Source organism: Enhydra lutris, unplaced genomic scaffold, assembly GCF_002288905.1.
Source record: "Enhydra lutris kenyoni isolate GAN:26980312 unplaced genomic scaffold, ASM228890v2 scaffoldscaffold57, whole genome shotgun sequence".
Classification (NCBI taxonomy): domain Eukaryota; kingdom Metazoa; phylum Chordata; class Mammalia; order Carnivora; family Mustelidae; genus Enhydra; species Enhydra lutris.
This window is the reverse complement of record NW_019154141.1, coordinates 4,412,586-4,433,919: the sequence shown is the minus strand read 5'-3', so window position 1 is coordinate 4,433,919 and position 21,334 is coordinate 4,412,586. Positions and strand designations below refer to the sequence as shown.

General features: G+C 43.1%; 1 protein-coding gene across 1 annotated transcript in view; it reads left to right on the top strand.

Moving 5' to 3' along the window:
• The first annotated feature begins 270 nt into the window (after positions 1–270).
• Positions 271–21,334, top strand: part of LOC111158041 (mitogen-activated protein kinase kinase 6) — a 117,920-nt gene continuing 96,856 nt past the window's right edge. The window contains exon 1 of the mRNA XM_022519836.1: positions 271–586. Within this exon, the coding sequence (XP_022375544.1) occupies positions 571–586 (16 nt within the window). The 5' untranslated portion in view covers positions 271–570. The remainder of the gene's footprint in view (positions 587–21,334) is intronic.

Sequence of the window (21,334 nt, the reverse complement as noted above, 5' to 3'; positions counted from 1 at the left end):
GCCAAATGCTTTTCAGCTAACCTAATGTTCTTCAACTGTTGCTTCAGGGGCTTTTCGGTAACAAAAAATGCTCCCTCGCCTTGGCCCTGCCGGTTTTTGGCCGCATCACTTACTACAGACTGCATGTCTGACTTGTTTATCTGGGCGCACCCAGTCATCTCGCTCAGCGACCCAAGCGACCACATTTCCTTAAATCAGAGCCCCGTGGACTCTGCTCGGAACTACATTACCCAGCGGCCCCCGCGCCCTTCGCAGGAAGGACGTCTGCGCACTAAGATACTCAGTTCCAAGTTTGGAGCTTTTAGCTGCCAGCCCTGGCCCATCATGTAGCTGCAGCACAGCCTTCCCTAACGTTGCAACTGGGGGAAAAATCACTTTCCAGTCTGTTTTGCAAGGTGTGCATTTCCATCTTGATTCCCTGAAAGTCCATCTGCTGCATCGGTCAAGAGAAACTCCACTTGCATGAAGATTGCACGCCTGCAGCTTGCATCTTTGTTGCAAAACTAGCTACAGAAGAGAAGCAAGGCAAAGTCTTTTGTGCTCCCCTCCCCCATCAAAGGAAAGGGGAAAATGTCTCAGTCGAAAGGTAAGAGCCTATTTGCATTACTTGCAAAAATGCAAAGGGTTACGCATGCATTTATGAATGCATGGATGCAATTTTCGCCTGGCGATTGCATTTTTAAGTTTGAGGTTTTCCACAGCTCAGTTGCATTTCCTGTTTAGTATGTGTCTTTTTTTTTTGCAGACACAGAGAGTTCCTGTAAGGCAGGGCTTGCAGTTCAGCTGTGCATTGACGTTATTTGCATTCTTCTGCTAGGATTACTGAGCTCTTTTTGCCTTTTGCACAGTCAGGAGAGATAGAGCAGGTTGGTAGCGTCTAAATGTGCAGTGCTTTATATAATTGTAAAATTCTTTAGTATGCATACACATTATAAGTAATTTTATGTGCAACAGGAATACAAACTTTTAAAAAGTCTGTAGGTGCCGGTGAAAGGTAAAAGTTGAGTTAAACTAGTCGGAAATTAATGTAATCTTATATTCCTTTGGGAATAAAGCGTTGCGGTGCCTGTTTTTAGCTGAATTTTCATTGATACCGCTTTGAACATTAAGCAACTTTTGATTTTTAAAGGAAGTAAAGGTGAAGTGTGAATAATAGCATATTACCAAAAAAGCAGACGAGAAGTCTTTCTCTTCTGAGATTTTGCACTGCACACCAATTGCTTATTGGCTCACAGTATTTAGAAGCAGCAGGGAGGACATAGATGTTTTATGTCTCCCGGTTTAGGAGATGCTTTGCATCTGGGGGGGGGCAAATATGGGGAGAAAAACTGTACTTTTAAGCAATACACCAACATGGGGGGAATGCACCGTTTCGTTGAAAAGCATAATGAAATCTTTTAAGTGTGTAATTATGTGTATTTGGACAACTATAATAGGTCAGAAATTCAGGGTTGTTGTTTTTAATTTTTTTCTTTTTCCAATTTTTTTTTTAAAACACAGTTGTATTTTGCAGGCTTAATGTGATACTGGGGAGGGGATTTAAAAAATTCCTGACATGGCACCAGAGAACTGAGGGGGTGCTGTCAGGTGCCTCTAGGACCCTAAGTCACTACTTGTTTCAGAACAAATCCTTCACTATAGAGAAAGTGTATGCCATATGAGAATGTGTGGAGGGAAGAGGTGAGTTAGGGATAGGTGAATAAGGCTACCAGGGACACTATGTGCATGGGTAAGACCCAGTGAAATTAAAGTGTCTCATAAGCTTTCTGCCTTTTTTTTTTTTTTTGGATTTTGTTGAATTCTACCTGATGGGAATCACACATCTCAGACCAAGAAGGAAGTGATATATGTACTCAGGAGTTCAAAGTAGGACTGTGTTTTCCTTGACCATGAGGCAAGAATGGGAATTTGGAAAGCTCAGAGTGCTGAAGAACCTAGGAACAGGCATTATGAACTACAGGTGTTCCTTAGTAGAGGGGAAACCTACGGTCTCCTGAGCAGAGACATAACAGCTTAGAATGGGCATTCCAGGCTTTGAGGTATTAAAGAGCTGGCATTTAGTTACTTTGTATTTGGTATACGCTCATTTATTCAATTCAGTTTAATAGATGTATACATATGTATGTGTATGTACTATTATATATAGTGTGTGTATATATATATATATTGTGTGTGTGTGTGTGTGTGTATATCTATCTATATAGATATATAGATATATATATTGCATAAGATTAGGGGGCATACAAAATACTTAAAATGTACTTGTCTCCTTCAAGGAACTTACCATTTAGAAAGCATGTGTGCAAATCATTATGATACAAGATAATTGCATAGATAGTGAAAAGAAATGGCCCAGTTGGGACTTTAGAGATGGTAGTGATCTCTCTGGGAGATAAGAAGGTTTCATGAAGAAGATGGTATTATAGTGATCTTATCTATGGACCTTAGGGTCTAAAGTAAATCAGGTTCCTTTTCTACTTTTTTTTTTTTTTTTTTTTGGCTCACTCTGAAGGTAGCTCTGTCCCAATAGAGCTGAGTTGGGAAAAGAGAAGGCACTAGCATGGCACACCTCCATGAGGAGTGTGCCCATGGTAGATCAGCTACTGGTGGTTCCTCAAATCAGTTCCTAGTTAGCTAAATGATTTTCTTAATTGAGTCCTCTTTGGAAGGTACATCTGGTGCCAGTGTTCCTGTCCAAAAGGAAAATTATCGATACAAAGAAGCAATGATCATTTCAGAAATGGCATGGGAGCCTTGGCTTGGACGTTGAGTGTGGAATTGGCCTAATTCGGCTACAGTAGTCTCAAGGGGCCAAGACATTTTTTGCAGTACCAAACTGCTTTGTAATACTACAACTAAATGGAATGGGAGTTAAAAGTGAAAGGTGGATACAACCTCATGGTATTGAAGAATTTAACCACGTGTTCAATCCAAAGGACCTTTACGAACTTTCTAGATCACTATAATTCGGTCTCACAGACCTCTAATTTAAGGCAGAGCAGAGGCAAAGGAATTACAGACTCCCTGGGAGCTGGAAGGACCGGGCTTCTTCTTTCCAGCTTTACCAACAGTGAGATTCCGAGAAAGAATTTCTTAAAAAGAAATTTTGTTTTCCACAGTTGTAACTTTAGGTGGTATGCTTTTCAGCTTGTTTATATTAGCTGTCTGGGGTTGAGCTGACATTTTTCAAATATTAAAGTGGTAGAATGCCTTTTGAGGAAATCTGAAATGTAAGTTAACAGGAAGGGCACCCAGAAAGTGCAGGAATTCCTGCACATTACAGGAAGACAAGCTACAGGAAAAATGTGTCATCTACATTACCCGGGAGAGAAAAACTATTGTTATTAGCCATGATGATTTGAGGGAGGAAGGGAGAGAGGGAGGTCCGGAGGTCTGGCATCTCCCTGTTCACCTGAAAATACAGACAAAGTTTGACTCTGTAAGAAAGGCACTCTCTCTCCCTTCTCCGTCTTTTCACCTTTTAAAAGTATTAGCTTCCCTTAGTTAAGACAGTACTGGGTAAATCCTGTTGGAGGAAATGCACGGAAGGCATAATTCAAAAGCATGTAGGAGTGGGGCAGACACTCCTAGGGGCTCTTTTCTTCTGTAATTCATTCCACCCTGGGAAATGAAATGTGTAAATTTCTCATTCTGTACAAATTCCTTTGTTAGGTTGTACCAGACAGACTTGTCCTGCTTAGGCTGTAATCTGAGCCAGGATGTTTTATAACCCCGTACATCTCAGGACACAAAATCAGAATAGGTACCTTGGGTTTCCCCGAGCTTGTTTTGTGTCGGTGTGGCATTCAGCACTTCACAACCCGCTGAGTGTCAGCTGCGGGGGTTCTGAGGGGCTCTCCTGGTGGTCCATTTGATGCTGGAGTTACAAAGGGCTGAGATTTATCTCATTGGAACTACTTTCTAGTATTTTAAAATCTGAAAGATCTATAAGGAATGTTTTTAGAACCAAAGAAGAAAGTACACACATAGCACTTGTTCATTATAGAAACGTTTAAAAATAAAGAAAAGGAAAGTAAGACTCACTAGTGACCACAGCATACATTTTGGCTTATATCCTTTTGGACTTTTTTTTTTTTTGAATGGTCCCTATATATGTGTATGAATAAATGTAAAGTGTGTAGAGTCCTAATGCCTATTTAGTTACCTTTTGTTTCACTTATCAATATACCGTGAGATATTTCCAAGCGAATATATCTATGTATGTGTGTGTGTGTGTGTGTGTGTGTGTGTGTGTGTGTGTATATATATATATTTTTTTTTTTTTTTTTTTTGAGTGGAGGAGGGACAGAGGGAGAGAGAGAATCTGAAGCAGGTTCCATGCCCATGGTAGAGTTGAGGCGAGGCTTGATCTCATGACCGTGAGATCATGACCTGAGTGGAAACCAAGAGTCTGGTCCTTAATCACCTGAGCCACCCATGTGCCTCTCAAGTGAATGTATTTCTACATTCATAATATTCAGTTGTCTTTTGTTTACTTCAACAGAACCTTCATGTTTATTCACTTTCAATATTATGAAGTTACCATGAGGGTCAGCTCAGCTTGTATGTTATTCTGTAGACTGTGGCCTTAGACGAAATCCCAAGTTCTGGATATCATATTCTTCCCCACTGTCCTTTTCTGTTCCACCTTTTAAAAATAGATTTCTTCTATTATAAAAATGATATACACTCATTGAAAACAAAATTCAAGCCAAAGAGAATTTCATAATAAGAAAAGTAAAAATTACTCCAGCTCATACCATCCAGAGCTAATTACTGGTGACTTTTCGGTAAACATCTCCTTACATTTGTACGCACATACGTGACTGCATACATACACGTAAGTGCTATTTTGCACGTGATAGATGATACTTGGCAATTTGTTTTATACTCTGCCATGTGTCGTGGGATCTTTCCCTATTCACACACATTCACTTATCCCATCCTTTTAAACAGTTGCTTATTTTAATTTGTAAGGATGTAGCTGTTTAATTAATCTCCAGGTAGAGTTTCATATAGTTCTTTTTTTTTTTCCGCCTATAAGCAACATTGGAATGAATGCCATGAACATACATTTGTGCATTTGCCCAATTATGTCTTTAAAATGAATTCCTAGAAATGGAAGTGCTAGGTCAGAGGGCATGGATATATTGCCAGATTGCCCTCCAGAGACCTAACACGAATTCTTATTCCCATCAATGTCTGGGAGTGCTCATTCTCTGTTTTAAGCATTGCAGTAAATATTACCAAATAAATTGCTGTCCAGAAAGACTATGGCTACTTTCCTTCATCCTAGGTCTTGTAATTTGGAAAAAAAAAAAAAAAAAAATATTTGATTGAAGGTGTTAGTACTTACTGTCATTTGCATTTTTTAGTAAAAAAAAAAGAAAGTTGAAATCCCCCCCCCTTTTTTTTTTATTTGACAGAGAGATCACAAGCAGGCAGAGAGGCAGGCAGAGAGAGAGGAGGAAGCAGGCTCCCCTAGAGAGCAGAGAGCCCGATGCAGGGCTCGATCCCAGGACTCTGAGATCATGACCTGAGCCGAAGGCAGCGACTTAACCCACTGAGCCACCCAGGCACCCCCCCCCCCCTTTTTTGACATTTGTGTTTTATGTGTTTGAGTTTTTCTCATAAAATGTATCTTGAAGTTTTAATTTGGGGATCAAATTATTTCCAGAGTTAGGACAGAACATTCCAAAATTGCAAAGCTTAGGTAATCACGGGTTGAGAGTTGGGTCTCATGTGTCTCAACTGTTTAGTTCCCTGGTGAGTTCTAATTTTAATTTTAACCCAAATGTCTTAAGTAAACCTAACATATTTCATAAATTCATTTTGTTATACTTTTATAGCTATCTAGATCCATATTAAAAATAAGAAAAAAAAGGATTGATCTGATTAAAATTCTAGTCTGGAAAATGACTTACTTCTGGACAATTTCTGCATTTTCAGTTAATCTCTACAGGCAAAAGTAGCTTTTCTTTAGTTTCATAAATAATTCTTGCCTAGCACCTGGCTGTGTTCTATGCACTGTTGCAGAAAAGTCGCCTTTTTATTTTTAAGCCCCATGTGCAATCATGCGCATCATAAAAGTGGTTTAGTTTGTGAGATTTGTTAGAAAAACTAAGGCTGTGGTCAACTTTGATGACATCCCAAATTATATGACAATCACAAGGTCTTATCATAGCCTTCTTTAGTGAACTTGCTTATTTATGTATCCTGATATTCAGTGATAGAATTTAGAGCTAGGAAAGGAGTTTTGTAGTCTAATCAGCTCATTTTACAAATGAGTAAACTGAAGCTTTGCAGGAAAGTGATTTGCCTGTAGACAGCCAGAGGTGGAATTTAGTCCCCTGATTCTCTGTCCCAAAGTTCTTTTCACTAAACAACACGCAAAGATTAGCAGTCCACATCTATAAAGCATTTTTTTTCTTCAGAATCTTTAGTATATTTCACACTTTTGTTTTGTTTTGTTTGCTTTTGTGGGGAGCGTGCTGGCAAAAGGGGCTGACAGGCCAAACAGTAGGGGTTCTTTTCCTGTACCCAAGAAATGGCGATCCATGAATCATGGTGGTGGGGCTTCCTCCCAGTTCTCTGCCAGCGGATATTTTGCAAATATTCTCATTTTAATTCCCAGTGCTTACACTCTACAGCTGCAAGTTTTAACCACTGTAATTGTTATTTGCCTTTTATGGACCATCTCTGAAAGCCCCTGCTGGGTAGCTAACATCTCTTGCAGATCTTTGTGTCTCTACCTCTTTTAGCATTGTGTTGATAAATAATAAGTACTCAATAAATGTCTGATGGAGTATTTTTAATCAGTGGGGGGGGGGGTCTCTATCACTTTCCTCCACATTTCGTCAGAGGTTTGGGGTAATTAAATTATAAGGTAATTTTCTTCCTCTGTTGCCTTGTTTGCATTAATATGCCCATTAGATCTTTGCTTCATTATTTGGAAGTTGCAAGAATAGCATAAATGACAATTTAGATGGCTGAAGAAGTGTCATTTCTCCCACCAATGTCCTCTAGATAGATTTATAGGTGGTCTGATCCTAGGCTGCTTCTTTTAAAAATATGCAGAACTGGGGCACCTGGGTGGCTCAGTGGGTTAAGCCTCTGCCTTTGGTTCACGTCATGATCCCAGGGTCCTGGGATTGAGCCCCGCATCTGGCTCTCTGCTCAGTGGGAAGCCTGCTTTACCCTCTTTCTCTGCCTGCCTCTCTGCCTACTTGTGATCTCTGTCTGTCAAATTAAAAAAGAAAAAAATATACGCGGAACTAAGATGAGCTGTCTTCAGGATCCAATGAGATGGGACGGGAGTGAATGGCTCCCATCCTGTGCTGGTCTCAACAGCTCTTTGTAAGTTACCTCAGCACTTGAGCCTCTGAAGGGTTGTCAGGGATAACCTGAAAGTTTTTAACAGCTGCGGCTCAATGACAAAACAGGGAATTCTGCAAGGATAACCCCCACATACAACAATTCCCCACTTCCTCCTAACCCACCCCTGATGTCCATGCTGCCCCCCTTCTGTCCTGGGATTGGTTTTTGCCCTGTCTCCTCATAGGGTCTTCCTTTCCTGAGCTGGTCCATACAGTTGCGTATGCGGCCCATAAATCCCCTTTCTGCACTGAAAGGATAGTCAGGTTATAACCTAGTCACATGAAGTCTATCAAAGCACTGTAGTGGAGTCAAGTTCAGTTGTGAGTTGAAGCATTAAATAGACCTTTGCTGGATAGCCCATTGTCTGCTTTATATTCGAGTCTCTATATCCCTCCTTAAGTTAGATAGTTGGATTGGGATCAACCTTTTTTTTTTTTTTTAATAGCTGTAGGTCTAGTTGTGGATCTCAGCCCACACCCCAACACTCCGTGCTATCCTCATCCTCATCCTCATCTATTATGGGAATGACTTTTCATGTGTTATGCCTTTGAACTTCACATCAATCCTTTGGGGATAATTACCATTACTGTTAATTTACAAGTGGGGAAACTGAGGCTCAGGTGAGTTAACGACGTGCCTGTGGCTGGATAACCAGTAAGCAGCAGAGGCAGGATGCAAAGACAAGCCTGTCTGACCACAGGGCCCATGCTCATTCTCAGGGAAGTTGAAAACTGTAGCTTCACCCATGTTTAAGGATAGCCCATGAGCTAAAATGGGAAAAACAACCCCAGAGAGTAATATTTCGTGACACATGAAAATCATATAACATTCAAAGTCAGTGTCTACAAATAAAGTTTTATTAAGACACAGCTGTGTACATGCATTTATGTGTTGTCCGGGACTACTTTTACCCCCCGAGCAGTGGTAGAGTTGAATAGTAGTGATGGAGACATTATGCCCCACAGAGCCCAAAATAGTTGCTGTTTGGCCTTTTTCAAAATACGTTTGCTGACCTTGCCCTTTATGACTTATTTCAATCAAGTAATGGAATCTTTTCATGATGGGGCTTCCATATTACATTCCTCTTTGGCTTTAATTGGAAGTTGTTAACCTGGGCAGCTACTCCACCAGCGACCTCTGAGGCTCAGCCCACAGGAAATGTCTGAGTGGTGCTTCTCCTGGTTATGGGATTTGTAGGCCATTGCTCATTTCCGCCGAACTCAGCTACCGGTCTCCGGCAGCCCATCCTGGGGTCCTTTTCCCTCAGCTGCACTCTTCCTGTTTGCTTCAGATTTCTTTTCTTTATTGCCCCTCCCACTGAGAAGCTGTTCATTCGTTCTTCCCCTGCTCCCTTCCTTCTCCCCTTCTTGATCTCATATTTTGCTGAAAAGCCGATAAAGTAAAAACAATTTCTCACTGCCATGGTTGCCTGGCTTTGTTGATTCTGATCATGAGCCAGCCCAGAAGGTACATCGTTTCTTTTGTGTGGAGAGAAGATAGAAGCTTCCCTCTGGGTGTAGGATCTTACACATCTTACCCAGAGAGCTTTGCACTTATCATCGCCTGTGAAGTTAGAGCTGGTGTATCACATTGACTCTCTCACCCCTGGATGGACACTTTTGTTTGGGGAATGAGTATCCTTCTACTTACAGAGTCACTTAAACTGTGGGTATTATGTCTATGTAGGAAGGATGGTCCAGGGAGATGTTCTGCAAAGGAAGGGAGGGAAGAGGTAGGGATGGAAGCTAACGGGAGACAGAGTCGCCTCAGTAGGATGAGTCCAGATTCACTCACCATACCCAGAGTGAGGTAAGTTTAAGTCACATACAGGGGAGGGCTATAGTTCTTACTCTCCTAGATGGTAGCAACGCTGCAGATTCTTTCTGTATTCAAGAAGCTGTGCTTAACCATCGATCTGAATTATCTCCTTGTCCCCTTACTAGGGTGTGGTGAGGTGATGCCCCATTTTGTATATGAGCAAGCTGAGGCCAGAGAGGTCAAGGAACTTGCCTTTGATGGCATGGTTGACAGCATAGCAGTGGCTTTAATCAAGGTCTGTCTGACCTGAGAACCTGAGCTCCTGGCTACTCCACTTGAGTTAAGTTACTCCATAATACATTTATGAACCCATTACCCAGAAGACAGGGTTGGTGGTAGAAAACATGAGTGGATTGTGTGTGAATTTGCATACACCGGGGCTGGGTATAATCATTAGGAGGGGCTGTCCAGTGTCTACCTATGTAAAGGTTCCTTTCGACGTGTTCCTTTAAGCCTCTGTTGATCATGGGATAGCAAGTCTGACTCATTCTGAGTGTTAAGGTTGAATTCCAAGTACAAAGTATCCATGGGTAGAAGGAAACTGGTTACAACTGGTCTGCTGATAGATACTGTACAGACAGGAAGTTACCGTTAAACATCAGCAATGAATATTGATTCCATTAGCTGTCTTACAGGCTGTAATGGAGCAGCTCCAAACTATAGGTGTTTCCCTGCACCTCTCAGTTAAACCTTTTTTAAACAGTAGTAAGAACATGACCAGTTTGGCACCACCATACCTAAGAAGAGGCATATAATTCCTTTGTGGCTCAGTGATTTCTTGTATTCCTGGTTATTTCTCTGTAAAGGTAACAAGTGTCATTTCCTTGAAATTGCGAGTGAGCCTACCTGTCCACTGCTTTCCTCTTGTACTGGATGGTGTGGAAGAAACTAGAATTCTCTCTTTTTGTGGTAGAGGAGGCAGCTGGGGGAGTGGGGAATGAACTCTCTCTCTCGACTTTTCTCTCCAGCCAAAGCAGGACAGTCACACCTATGTTTCAGTTGTTTCCCAGGGATCCCATGCAGAGGCCATGGGGATAGATGGTCTGGATGTTGAGTGACAAGTTATTTATTCCCTTCCTCCATTCTCCCCGCTCCAGGAATGGGTTAGAGATAAGTGTAAGGCTAGACTCTGAAGAACCAGCAGGAACAGAATGGTAAAGAGTATGGGAGTTCTTTTGGAGTGAAGGTGCGGAAACAACCTCTCTGTGGTATTTGAAATCGTGATAACCGTATTCTCCCCGCTTTCTTGACTCCTTCATGTGCCCCAAACTCTGCTGCCATTTGAAAAACATAATCCCAGAGACTCTGAACATGCCTAAAGGGAGAGCTCGCATAAGGGGTTTGTCCAGATTAGTTCAACCAGTCAAGTTGGGATAGATGGTTCCATTTAAGACATTGAGCTTGTGGAACTAGACAGAGGAGCACCGTGCCCTGGTCTCCTACTTACTTGCTATGAGGCTTGAAAAATCTTCTTACCCTCTAGCTTTGGTTTCTTTACCAGCTAAATGGAGAGACCAACACTCCTTCACAGGATTGTTACGAAAATTAGGGAAGTTTATCTACATCATGTGTTTTGGCCAGTGCTTGGAATCATTTCTTCAACAAATATTTATTGGGCACGCTGCTGGGTTTGAGGCATTGTGCTGTGCCAGGCGCACTGTGAACATAAATTTGCTCCCTTCTTCCTTTCTGTCTAGCCCTAAGAAGCTCATTGCCTAGTAGGAGGTTAAGAAAAGCACAGAAGTGTGTAGATTGGAAGCTAGAATCCTAGATATGCCCAGAAGAGATACCGTGAGTTAGGAGGTCCAAGGGATGAGAAGGGGCTCAAGGAAATTTTTACAGTGAGTGTGCAAGTATCAACATGAATTTCAGAGCTGATGAGGAAATTGTGCCCAGGATCCAAGGTCCGGATGGAGAAGGAATCTCACTTGACTTCAAGAATCCAGGGGCACCAAGAGATTGTTCATATAGGCACAACAGTTCCTTAGAAGAATAAAAAAGAGATATCCAAGCAAAATACCGGAAGCTTAAAAGACCTCGTTTGTATTTTCCAAGAATTTCCTTTTTCTTACCAAGCTATATACTACTGTTATTACTTATGATCACAATAAGTTAATAAATGGAATATATCCTCTCTCATACTTTTAGAGTTTTTTTTTTTTTCTTGATTGTGGAAACTCCAGGAAATCCAGAGGTTAATAGTTAAACAAGTATATCATATCACCTGGGTTTATAGGCACACTGTAATTATATAAGCAAGCTGTTGGTTCAATGATCAACGTCTAGCTAAGTCAGGGAATATTTTCCAGAGCATGGCCACAGCTGCAATTTTCATTTTTTTATAACCTGCCAACCTGTCTTTTCCATTTCTTAGGGCTTTTCCTTTTTCTAGAATCATCAGAAGTCAGAGAGGAAAACTGTTCAGTGCACTTCTGAATTTTACTTACCTTATGGGAGGTGTTCCAGAATGTTCTTTGTTTTACCAAAGTTACTCTCTCTAGCAGGATATTGGGTACTGGCAAGAGAGTTCATAAATCTTGTGTGTGGGTATTTTCAATTTCAGAAAAATTCCATTTAAAAGATAAATACACGGAAACAATTGATAGGTTCAATTAACTTATCTTTCATTATCTTGGTTTAAAAAATACAGTGACCTATAGCTCTGAAGCTCCCAGTGTGTTCTTCTCAGTGTGACCAGTACGTAGTCACCTGCTTTCTCCTCAGTGACTTCATTCAGCTCAGGGTCAGTAAAGTGGGGGAGGCGGGTGGGTGCACTCACCCGCCTTCAGAGTCAGGAAAGGGACAGGGCACTTTTTGCCTCACCTTGCTGTGTGGTTAAGGAGCACGTAAGACCCAGCCAGGTAGACAGGACCTGCCAGCTATGTCATCTCTTGAATGGCTTGCCAAGTCTTCTTGCTTGGGACTTTGTTCCTGAATGAGCTTCCATTTTTATAGGTAAAGTAGAAAAAAAAATACAGATTTAATTCAGGAGTTGATTTAAGTGTGAGATTGAGGGACACCTGGGTAGCTCAGTGGTTAAGCGGCTGCCTTTGGCTCAGGTCATGATCCCCGGGTCCTGGGATCCAGCTGGCAGCGAGCTCCTTGCTCAGCAAGGAACCTGCTTCTCCCTCTCCCTCTGCTTGTGGCTCTACTTGTGCTCTCTCTGTCACAAAAAAAAAAAAAAAAAAAAAAAAAGTGAGATTGAGAGATCCTGATACATTAGGGTTAGAATAACTTTTCCCATCCCCAATTTCAATCTTTTTTTTTTTTTTCCCCCTGATGTGATCTGGCTAAGGACAAGAGAGTCAGTGTTGGCTGGGTAAGGGCGTGTGGGATGGTTGAGAAGGCTGGGGGTGCCGAGGACCATATATTTTTTTAGTTGAATTTAACAAACATTATCGAACCATTAAATTACCTGCCCCTTGCACTGTGCTATGTAAATACCCAGACAAATAGAATTCCATCACTACCCTTGAGAAGCTCTATAGTCTGGTGGGATGTAGTCTTTCTCTAGGGTTGCCAGAACAGAGAACACAAATGGGGTGGCTCACACAATAAGAATTTATTGTCTCACGGCTCTGGAGGCCACGGGTCTGAGATCATGGTGGTGGCCAGGTTGTTCTTTCTGAGGGCTGGGAAGGAGAATCCATTTCAAGCTTTTCTTCTAGCTCCTGGTGGGTTGCTGACCATCTTTGACATTCCTTGGAGGCACATAGATGCCTCGTCACCTGGCCTATGCCTTCGTGTTCTCGTGGCGTTTTCTCTGTGTGGGCACCTGTGTCTAAGTATCTCCTTTTTATGATGACACTGGTCATATTGGATTAAGGCCCCTCTTAATCCCATGTAACCTTATCTTAAGTGATGATAAATGCAATGACCCTATATTCGGAGGTACTGGGGGTTTAAGACTTGAACATAACAATTTTAGGGGGACACAGTTCAACCCATAACATGGGAAGATAAACATGGCGGCACGCTCATGCTCTCCTTGTGATACGCCCATGAGTTCTGTTACAAGCAGCAGCCTGGACACCCAGGAAGGTAAATGGTCTCACTCGACCTGGGAAGGTGAAGAAAGCAGTCGGTAGGGGGCGAATCTTAAACTGGTAATAATGGAACTTGAAATATGGTTTTTCTCAGTAGAATAAGAAAGTACAACAAGAGGCTAGCCATCTGGTCCGTGAGCAGACTACCTGCTCTTCCTTCTGATTTTCTATTGTTAATGACAGACTGGATGCTTCTAAATTGGGGGGTGTTAACTTGGAAAACACACAACACACACACAGACACACACACACAGACACACACACACACGCTGTTGCTGTATTGCTTCCCCACACTGAACTCATGTTTGGGGGTAATGAGATCTACTGAACACTTGCAGTGGTTGTCACAGGCAGCTTTCTTGGACAGACACAGAGGTAGTGCACTGAGAAGTGGGGGAAGAGGGCATCCTTTCCTTGTAACACATGGTCCTAGTCCTAACGAAACAAAGCTGAAGAGGGAATGGGAATGAGTAAGAACCAAGGCTCTGTAGCCAGGCAAAGCTTATTTTTAGAAAAGGCCTGTAAGCCTTCAAACAAACAAAAAAAATTCTACTTGAGTGTTACCAAGCTCTTAAATACTGATTTTTTTCTTTTTTAAGAGCAAGAGTGACCATGCGAACAGGGGAGAGGGAGAGGCAGAGGGAGAGAGAGAATCTTGAGCAGGCTCCACACCCAGCGCAGAGCCCAACTCAGGGCTTGATCTCAGGACCCTGAGCTCATGACCCGAGCTGAAATCAAGAGTTGGAAGCTTACCCCACTGGGCCACCCAGACGCCCCTCTTGAGTATTGATTATTAACAAAAGGTCTTTTCAAGTTTGTGTATATTTATTAGGGTTAATAGTCATCTTTATTTTCTTAATGTGGTCAGAGTAGGTTTGGCATCAAATTATGTATGAATGTACTAGGATCCAGCTTGGGTGAGAGGGCCCAGTATGGGATGAAATTGTCGGGGCATGTTGTGGTGGGAGGGTAGGTGGCTGGGGGTAAGGTCGGTGGGAAGGAAATTTTCCAGTTTAGGACAGATATCCATGTCCTGTTGCCTTGTTAGGGTGTTGATGGAGGTATCCTTTAAGTATGGGTGTGGGGGGCGGGTGGGCACCCCAGAAAAAAGCTAGAGGAGGATAAAGCATCCCTCAGAGCTCAGTGGGTGGTCGTGGGACAGGTAGTCCAAACAGCGAAAGGACAGGTGGGCAGCAGAAGCGAGGCAGAAAGTCAAGTATTCGATGAGTCAATGTGAAAAGGGAAGAAAGGAATAATAAACAGGGAGATCAGTTGGAACACAGGGACCAGCAACTCCAAGGGTCCAAGCAACCAGGGTGCAGAATTCAGGCAGGAGCGGCCGTCGCTTCCCTCCCACGTTAGCCCTGCGCGTAAGGAATGACTATGCACCTCACCTGTTTCTCGAAGCCTCGGAAGGAGTCTTGGTTCACCTGGCTGTTGTGTGATGCACTCCCTGGGAGCCGGTGGAGGTAGGGTGTAGAGGGACTTGCAGGAAAAGAGCAGCAGCAACTAATTGGAGCCCAGACTGATCTCCATGTTGAGTACCTGTGTGCAGCTCGCAGTGGGACCAACGGAGTCAGAGGAAAACAGGAAATAGTGAATCAGCTGCATCGTCAGGCTCCTTGGTTTGTAGACTGAAGCCAGCTACTGGTTTTCTGTCTGAGGTTAAGAGGCGAGCACGGTCTTAATGTGAGACAACAGCCCCAGGTCCAGGGCATTCCCATTCTAAGGCAAAGCTGGGAAGCAGAGATGTTAGGGGTGGGCTGGGTGGGTGGAGAGGGAAAACTTCTGTGATCTTGTGTCCTAAAAACATCTCAGGGGGATGGAGAGACTCAGTCTTCGCTGAAGCCATTGGGCAGTGTCCAGAAACTGGTATGATTTTTTGTTCCCTTTGATCCAGCATTTCCGCTTTGAGAACCTACCCTGTAATAACTAGTGATTTTGGAGGGCCTACTATGTGATTTGTGATAAACACTCTACTTCTTAGTTCTAGTTTTCATAAAAACCCGAGAGCGAAGTCAAAGTATCCCCAATTTACAAAGGAGGGAAATTGGACTGCAGAATTAATAACCTGCCTAAGATCAGAGAGTTTGGGCTTGCAGAGCTGGGATTTGAATCTAGTTCATTTAAATTCCAAAGTTCATGTTTTTCACTATGTAACTGCCATGGCAGAAGAGTGAAAAATAGGAACATGCTACTATGTAACAATAAAGGGATGGCTTCAGTTGCAGATACCTACCTGATGCGTAGTAGGTTATGGAGACAGCAATAATGTGAATGGGAAGACGGTTATGACCCAGGAAGAATGGATAGAGATACGTGGAGTGATTACACGGATATGTAAGTGTTGTGTCTTTGTATTTTATTTTATCTCATGTCAAAGTGTTTTTATTAGGGAGAGTTTCAGAGTCTAATTGTAGGAGGTATCGTTGAGCCTGGGAAGAACTAAGAAAGCATTTTCTGACTCTCTCTCTGCTTGCTCTCCCTTTGAAGGGGCGCTCATTCTGTTTTTTTTGGGAGGGTCTTTTCTGTTTTGCCCCACAGACTCATCAATAGGCCCATGGTTTATTACTTTTTTTTTTTTTTAAGATTTTATTTATTTATTTGACAGAGAGAGAGAGAGAGATCACAAGCAGGCAGAGAGGCAGGCAGCGGGGGTAGGGTGGGGAACCAGGCTCCCCACTGAGCAGAGAGCCCGACTCGGGTCTCGATCCCAGGACCCTGAGATCGTGACCTGAGCCGAAGACAGAGGCTCAACCCACTGAGCCACCCAGGTGCCCCTGGTTTATTACTTTTTAATTTTTTTTTAAGTAGGCTCCATACCTGGCATGGAACCCAATGTGGGGCTTGAACTCATGGCCTTTGAGATCAAGACCTGAGCTGAGATTAAGACTGAGCCACCCAGGTGCCCCTCTGCACGTAGTTCAAAAGTGCTATTAGCCCTATATCTATATGACTTTGTGGTTTCAGTACCCATTGTTTGGCTGGTTACAGTCTTGGGTCTGAGATCAAATTCTCTATCTTGCAAAGGAAAAATCATCACTGTGATAAAGGGTAGCTGTGGATTGGCTGGCCCTGAGTCAGGCGTCCATCCCTGGGGCCTGAGGGCGAAGCATGGGGCCGCTGCTACTTAGAGGTGCTGCAAGCCTGGGTCATCTGAGTAGGGGGCCTAAGTGAGACAGAAAAATGGGTTGACTTAGTAAGCACACGGGAAGGAAATACAGGAGGAAATGAAAACAAGGAATATGGCCACTGGGGCTTTAATGGGAGTGAGGTTCTGACCGTATGGTGACCTGTGGTGTTTCAATCATTCTTCTTATAACAAGTCATTATAAAATTGCCTACCATTAATAATAAGGAACTTAGTTAACGAGGAAGGAGAGGCATCTGCTCAGAGCCTCTAGTAGTCTGTGAGTGGAAGAGACTCAGACCCTCTACGCGGCCCATCATCTGTTTGGTTGCAAAGGTCAGTTGCCTTTACAAGGAGCACTAACACCGTCTGGTAAACCAACTGAGTCTGGGCTCCTGGACAGAAAGAACAGCACAGAAATGGTATGCGGGTGCTCTCCCTGTTGGCGAAGTGATAAATACAGGATTTGTTTTCTGATAATGTGCCAGTTGCCCAGGTTCGTGGGACAGAGAGTTTGGGCAATACATACCTGGCATGGAAGCAGTTTCCAATCATGGAAGGTTGCATCTAGCAAGGATCCCAGAAATCATCCAGGTTGAACACCTCATTTCATAGATGGAGAGAGTATGGCCAAGCGAGCTTGAGTAACTGAAAAGGTCAAGGTGAAGGCAAACTAGATCTGGAAGACAGATCTCCGACTCCCACACCTGGACTGCTGTTAGCGTGCCAGGTGCATCCTGATGCGGAGCCAACCTTTGACTCTCTGGGGAGCCCTTCTACTCTTCCTATAAAGACAGAAACTAGACCCCGAGGCTTAAAGATAAAACACAAACAAGAGTGCCAGGCACAGTGGAAATCAGGACTTCTGTTTATCCAGTGGGGCATCCGATGATTGAGTGGGTCTTGTTCAATCATGCATGCGGCCGTTCATCCATTAATTCATTCTCTGAACATTTATTAGATGCTTCTCTGTGTGGTTCACGGCGAGGCACTGGGAAGTGTCCAGAGACATGATTCCTACTTGCAAGAAGCTCAGTTTCTAATGGGGAGCAGATGTGTGGACCCGCATTTGTGATATCCTGATAGCTCAAAGGAAAGGTGATTATCTGCTGAGATCTAGCAAAGGGAATGGGAGAGTCGGGTGTTGGGGTGGGAGTTGAAGCGGACTTAGCTCTGGTCTGCCGGGCAGTTTGAGGTGGTAGGAGTGTCGTGGAAGTCCGGAAGGTCTGTGTGGTTGGAAGGTAGGGGTCATCTCACAGAGTAAGGAGACATGATGTTGGAGAAATAGGCAGGGGCTGAGGTACAGAAGGCCTTGCAAATCAGAAGGCGTTCGTTGTTCATTGCTTGACTCTGATACCGGGTACCAGGCGCTACTGAGAAAGGGTTTCTTCCAGCAGCTAGATTCATATAATTTTTGTATTTTAGACTCAACTATGCATCTATGTCCCTTAGCAACAGGTTTTGTTAGTATTCTGAGCTCGGTATGAAATGGAGAGCCAAATTAGCATTGAAGAGCTTTCCTTTGGCACATCTACGACGAACTTGCTTTATCGGTTAGAAAAAGAAAAGACATTAGCCTTTATAGGGAAGAGAGTTTGCCCGGGTTGATTAATATTAGTGGTTTTCTTTACCATTGGATGACTCAACTCATCATGACATTTTGTTGGCATTTTGTCAACCTGCACTTGGCTTTGTTCTATGGGGCATGCCTTGAGGTCTGATGATGGAGGTTTTATTCATTTGGGCATGTCTCCCATCCTGCTGTTTTGTTTTTTAGCTAACTAACTTGACTTTCCTGCCTGCCAAGACCACGGGAGCTTGATTCTCCCGGCTCCATTGCTTCCTCCATGAGGTCAAGTGCGTGCTGCTCACATAGGAGGGCCTGCCATTCTGGAGGTTTTCTGGAGCAGAAAACCCAGCCTGCGTAATCTAGAGCTGGAGATTCCAATTGCCTGGACTTTGGAACTCAGACTTGATCCAGAGGGAGAGGAATGCTCTCTGGTTCCAACGTCTCACGAAAGTGCGGGAGGGAGTGCCCATGTGGTGATGGAAAGCGAAATCAAACCTGAGGTGGTCTTTCCAAATTTCATAAGCAGCCAGTATTATTTTTGTGTTATTTTTCAACTTTAAAAAATATTTTATTTATTTGAGAGAGAGAGAACCCTAGAGTGTGCTCATGCACATGCGCACACATACATACACATACACGAGTGGGAGGAGGGGCAAAAGGAGAAGCCGACTCCTCACTGAGCAGGGAGCCCCACATGGGGCTCGATCCCAGGATCCTGGGATCATGACCTGAGCCAAAGGCAGATGCTTAACTGACTGAGCCACCCAGGCGCCCCTAAACTTTTCTTTTTTAACTTAGAATTTCCCGAGTGTGTATCCATGGCCTTGCATAGTTCTTAGCAACAAACCTAGCAACAAATCAGAGAAAAAAAAATGAACTGGTTATCTGTATTTTTTGTTGGCTTTGTGATCTCATCTACCTCATCTAACTTGCTTGGGCCTCAGTTTCCTCTCCTTGTAACTGAACGGTCACTGCATTCTGTTGATTTTAGGAAATGCCTGATTTACCTGGGAAGATGCATTAAGGCTGAAACATGGGGAGAATACAGAGATATGGTACAAATACAGAAGCATAAAATTAGGATAGGTGACTGTTAGCAGATGAAGTATTTCAAACATTTTTACCTTTCCTCCACTCCCGTCGGGCTCAAGAAAACCATCCACACTTTTGTCCTTTTGGTTAGAAGTTTGGAAGAAATTAACTACTTAAACCATACTTTCATCGCCACCTGAGTTTACCTATAACTGGGCCCTTGTTTGTTCTCCAAAATGCATTTATCCATTTTCACTCTAAGAATAAAAGGTAAATTATGGAGATGGGGGAATAACTTTGTTCTTCGTGTAACAGTTGTAAAAGCGAGGGTCTATGACGCAGAAAGTTTATGCAGTCTTCACAGAAAGGACAGAATCAGCTTTATGGGATGGTGTGGATCCAGCATTCCTCAAAGTTTAAAAAAAGTCAAAAATGTATTCCAATCATTTGGAATTGATTTGAAAGAAGAAAATAGATGGGCGGCTGCCAGCAGTGTTAGATTGCTCGGCTACCAACAACCCTTGAAAAGAAGTGAACAGCTGTCACACTTCTCTGTCCTCTGTGGGGATTTAGCTTTGGAAAGATAAGTTTACAAATTAACAGATCTCATTTAAATCCCCCCCCCTTTTCTGCCACTCCAACCCCACCCCCTCTGAGAGCACAGGCCTTTGGTTCTCCGGAAGCAAAGAACATTTGATTCCTCTCTTCCTCACTGTTGGGTATGTCAGGAATCAGGCAGTTTTGCACTGAGAATGAATGAAGCAGTGCTATCATATTTTTTAGTTTTATGCTAATGACTCCACAATAAGTATTTCTCATATATTTTTAAAAATTTTTAAAGATTTTATTTATTTATTTGACAGACGGAGATCACAAGGAGGCAGAGAGGCAGGCAGAGAGAGAGGGGGAAACAGGCTCCCTGCCGAGCAGAGAGCCCCATGTGGGGCTCAATCCCAGGACCCTGAGATCATGACCTGAGCCAAAGGCAGAGGCTTTAACCCACTGAGCCACCCAGGCGCCCCTCTCATATATTTTTATAAAAATGACTCGATGGGGATTTTTGCTCTGGTTAATTATAGACTGAGAAAAAAAATCAGAAGAAACGCTTCTATCGCGTTCACTATTTTGTTTGCAGAGCCCAGTGCCTGGCACATAGTGGGTGCTTTAGAAGTACCGTTTGAATAAATTATTTCTTAGCCGTGTGCAGGCTGTGCCTTATGCACACATGGAAAGTGAACTAAGATGGCCTTTGGTGGATTCATTTCTCAAATGAGAACTTGTCATCACACCTGTAACTTTCTCCTGTGTCTTCTTTATACATGTATCTTTTTTTTTAAGGTAAAATATGCATAGCAGAAAACTCAACATTTAAATACTTTCAAAGTATACAATTCTGTGTTTTTTTGGGAGTCGCAAGGTTGTGCAACCATCACCGCTATCTAGTTCCAGAACATTTTTATCTCCACAGATGGAAAGAAGGCAACCCCCCCCCAAACCAGCCCCTGGCAACCACTAAGCTACTTTCTGTTTCTATGGATTTGCCCCTTCCAGATATTTCCTATGAAAGGAATCATACAATATAGAGCCCTTGGTATCTGCCTTCTTTTACTTAGCATCTTGTTTTCAGGGTTCATCCACGTTGCAGCACGAATCAGCCCTTCATTCCTTTCTATGGCTGAATAGCGTCCCAGTGTATGGGTATATTACGCTTTTTTACTCTTTTCTGTTTCTCATCAAAAATCTGGTGTCTAGAGAACTTCTTCAAAAGTAAGTAATAAGTTACATCTCAGTCTTCCTAATAGAACTTAAATTAAAAACTCATCCCGGGGAGTTTGCATTGTTCAAGCGGAAAACAGCTCCGAAGAAAAGAGTACATTTCTCATGGTGACATCTCAGGGATGGGGACAGGCAACACGTTTAGCAGCGAATTACATCCTTGTGAATATCTGACTTCTTGTGAGGCCAAGTCAACCGAAGGCTGCGGGACTGGAAAAGGTGTTGAACGGTAGATGGGCACCAGGGTTCAGGTTCTGGGTTAGCCGTGAGTGAACCGTGTCACCTGCGTCTTCTTGGATGTAGTGTTTTCTGTGCATTTTTGTTGTTGTTGTTGTTGTTGTTGTTTTGTTTTTTCTTTTTAAAAGAAGAGCAATTGTGCTCTCATTTTTTTTCATTTCATTTTACTTTTTTAAAAGATTTTATTTATTTATTTGACAGAGAGATCACAAGAAGGCAGAGAGGCAGGCAGAGAGTGGGGGGGGGGGAGCAGGCTCCCTGCTGAGCAGAGAGCCCGATGCTGGGCTCCATCCCAGGACCCTGGGATCATGACCTGAGCCTAAGGCAGAGGCTTTAACCCACTGAGCC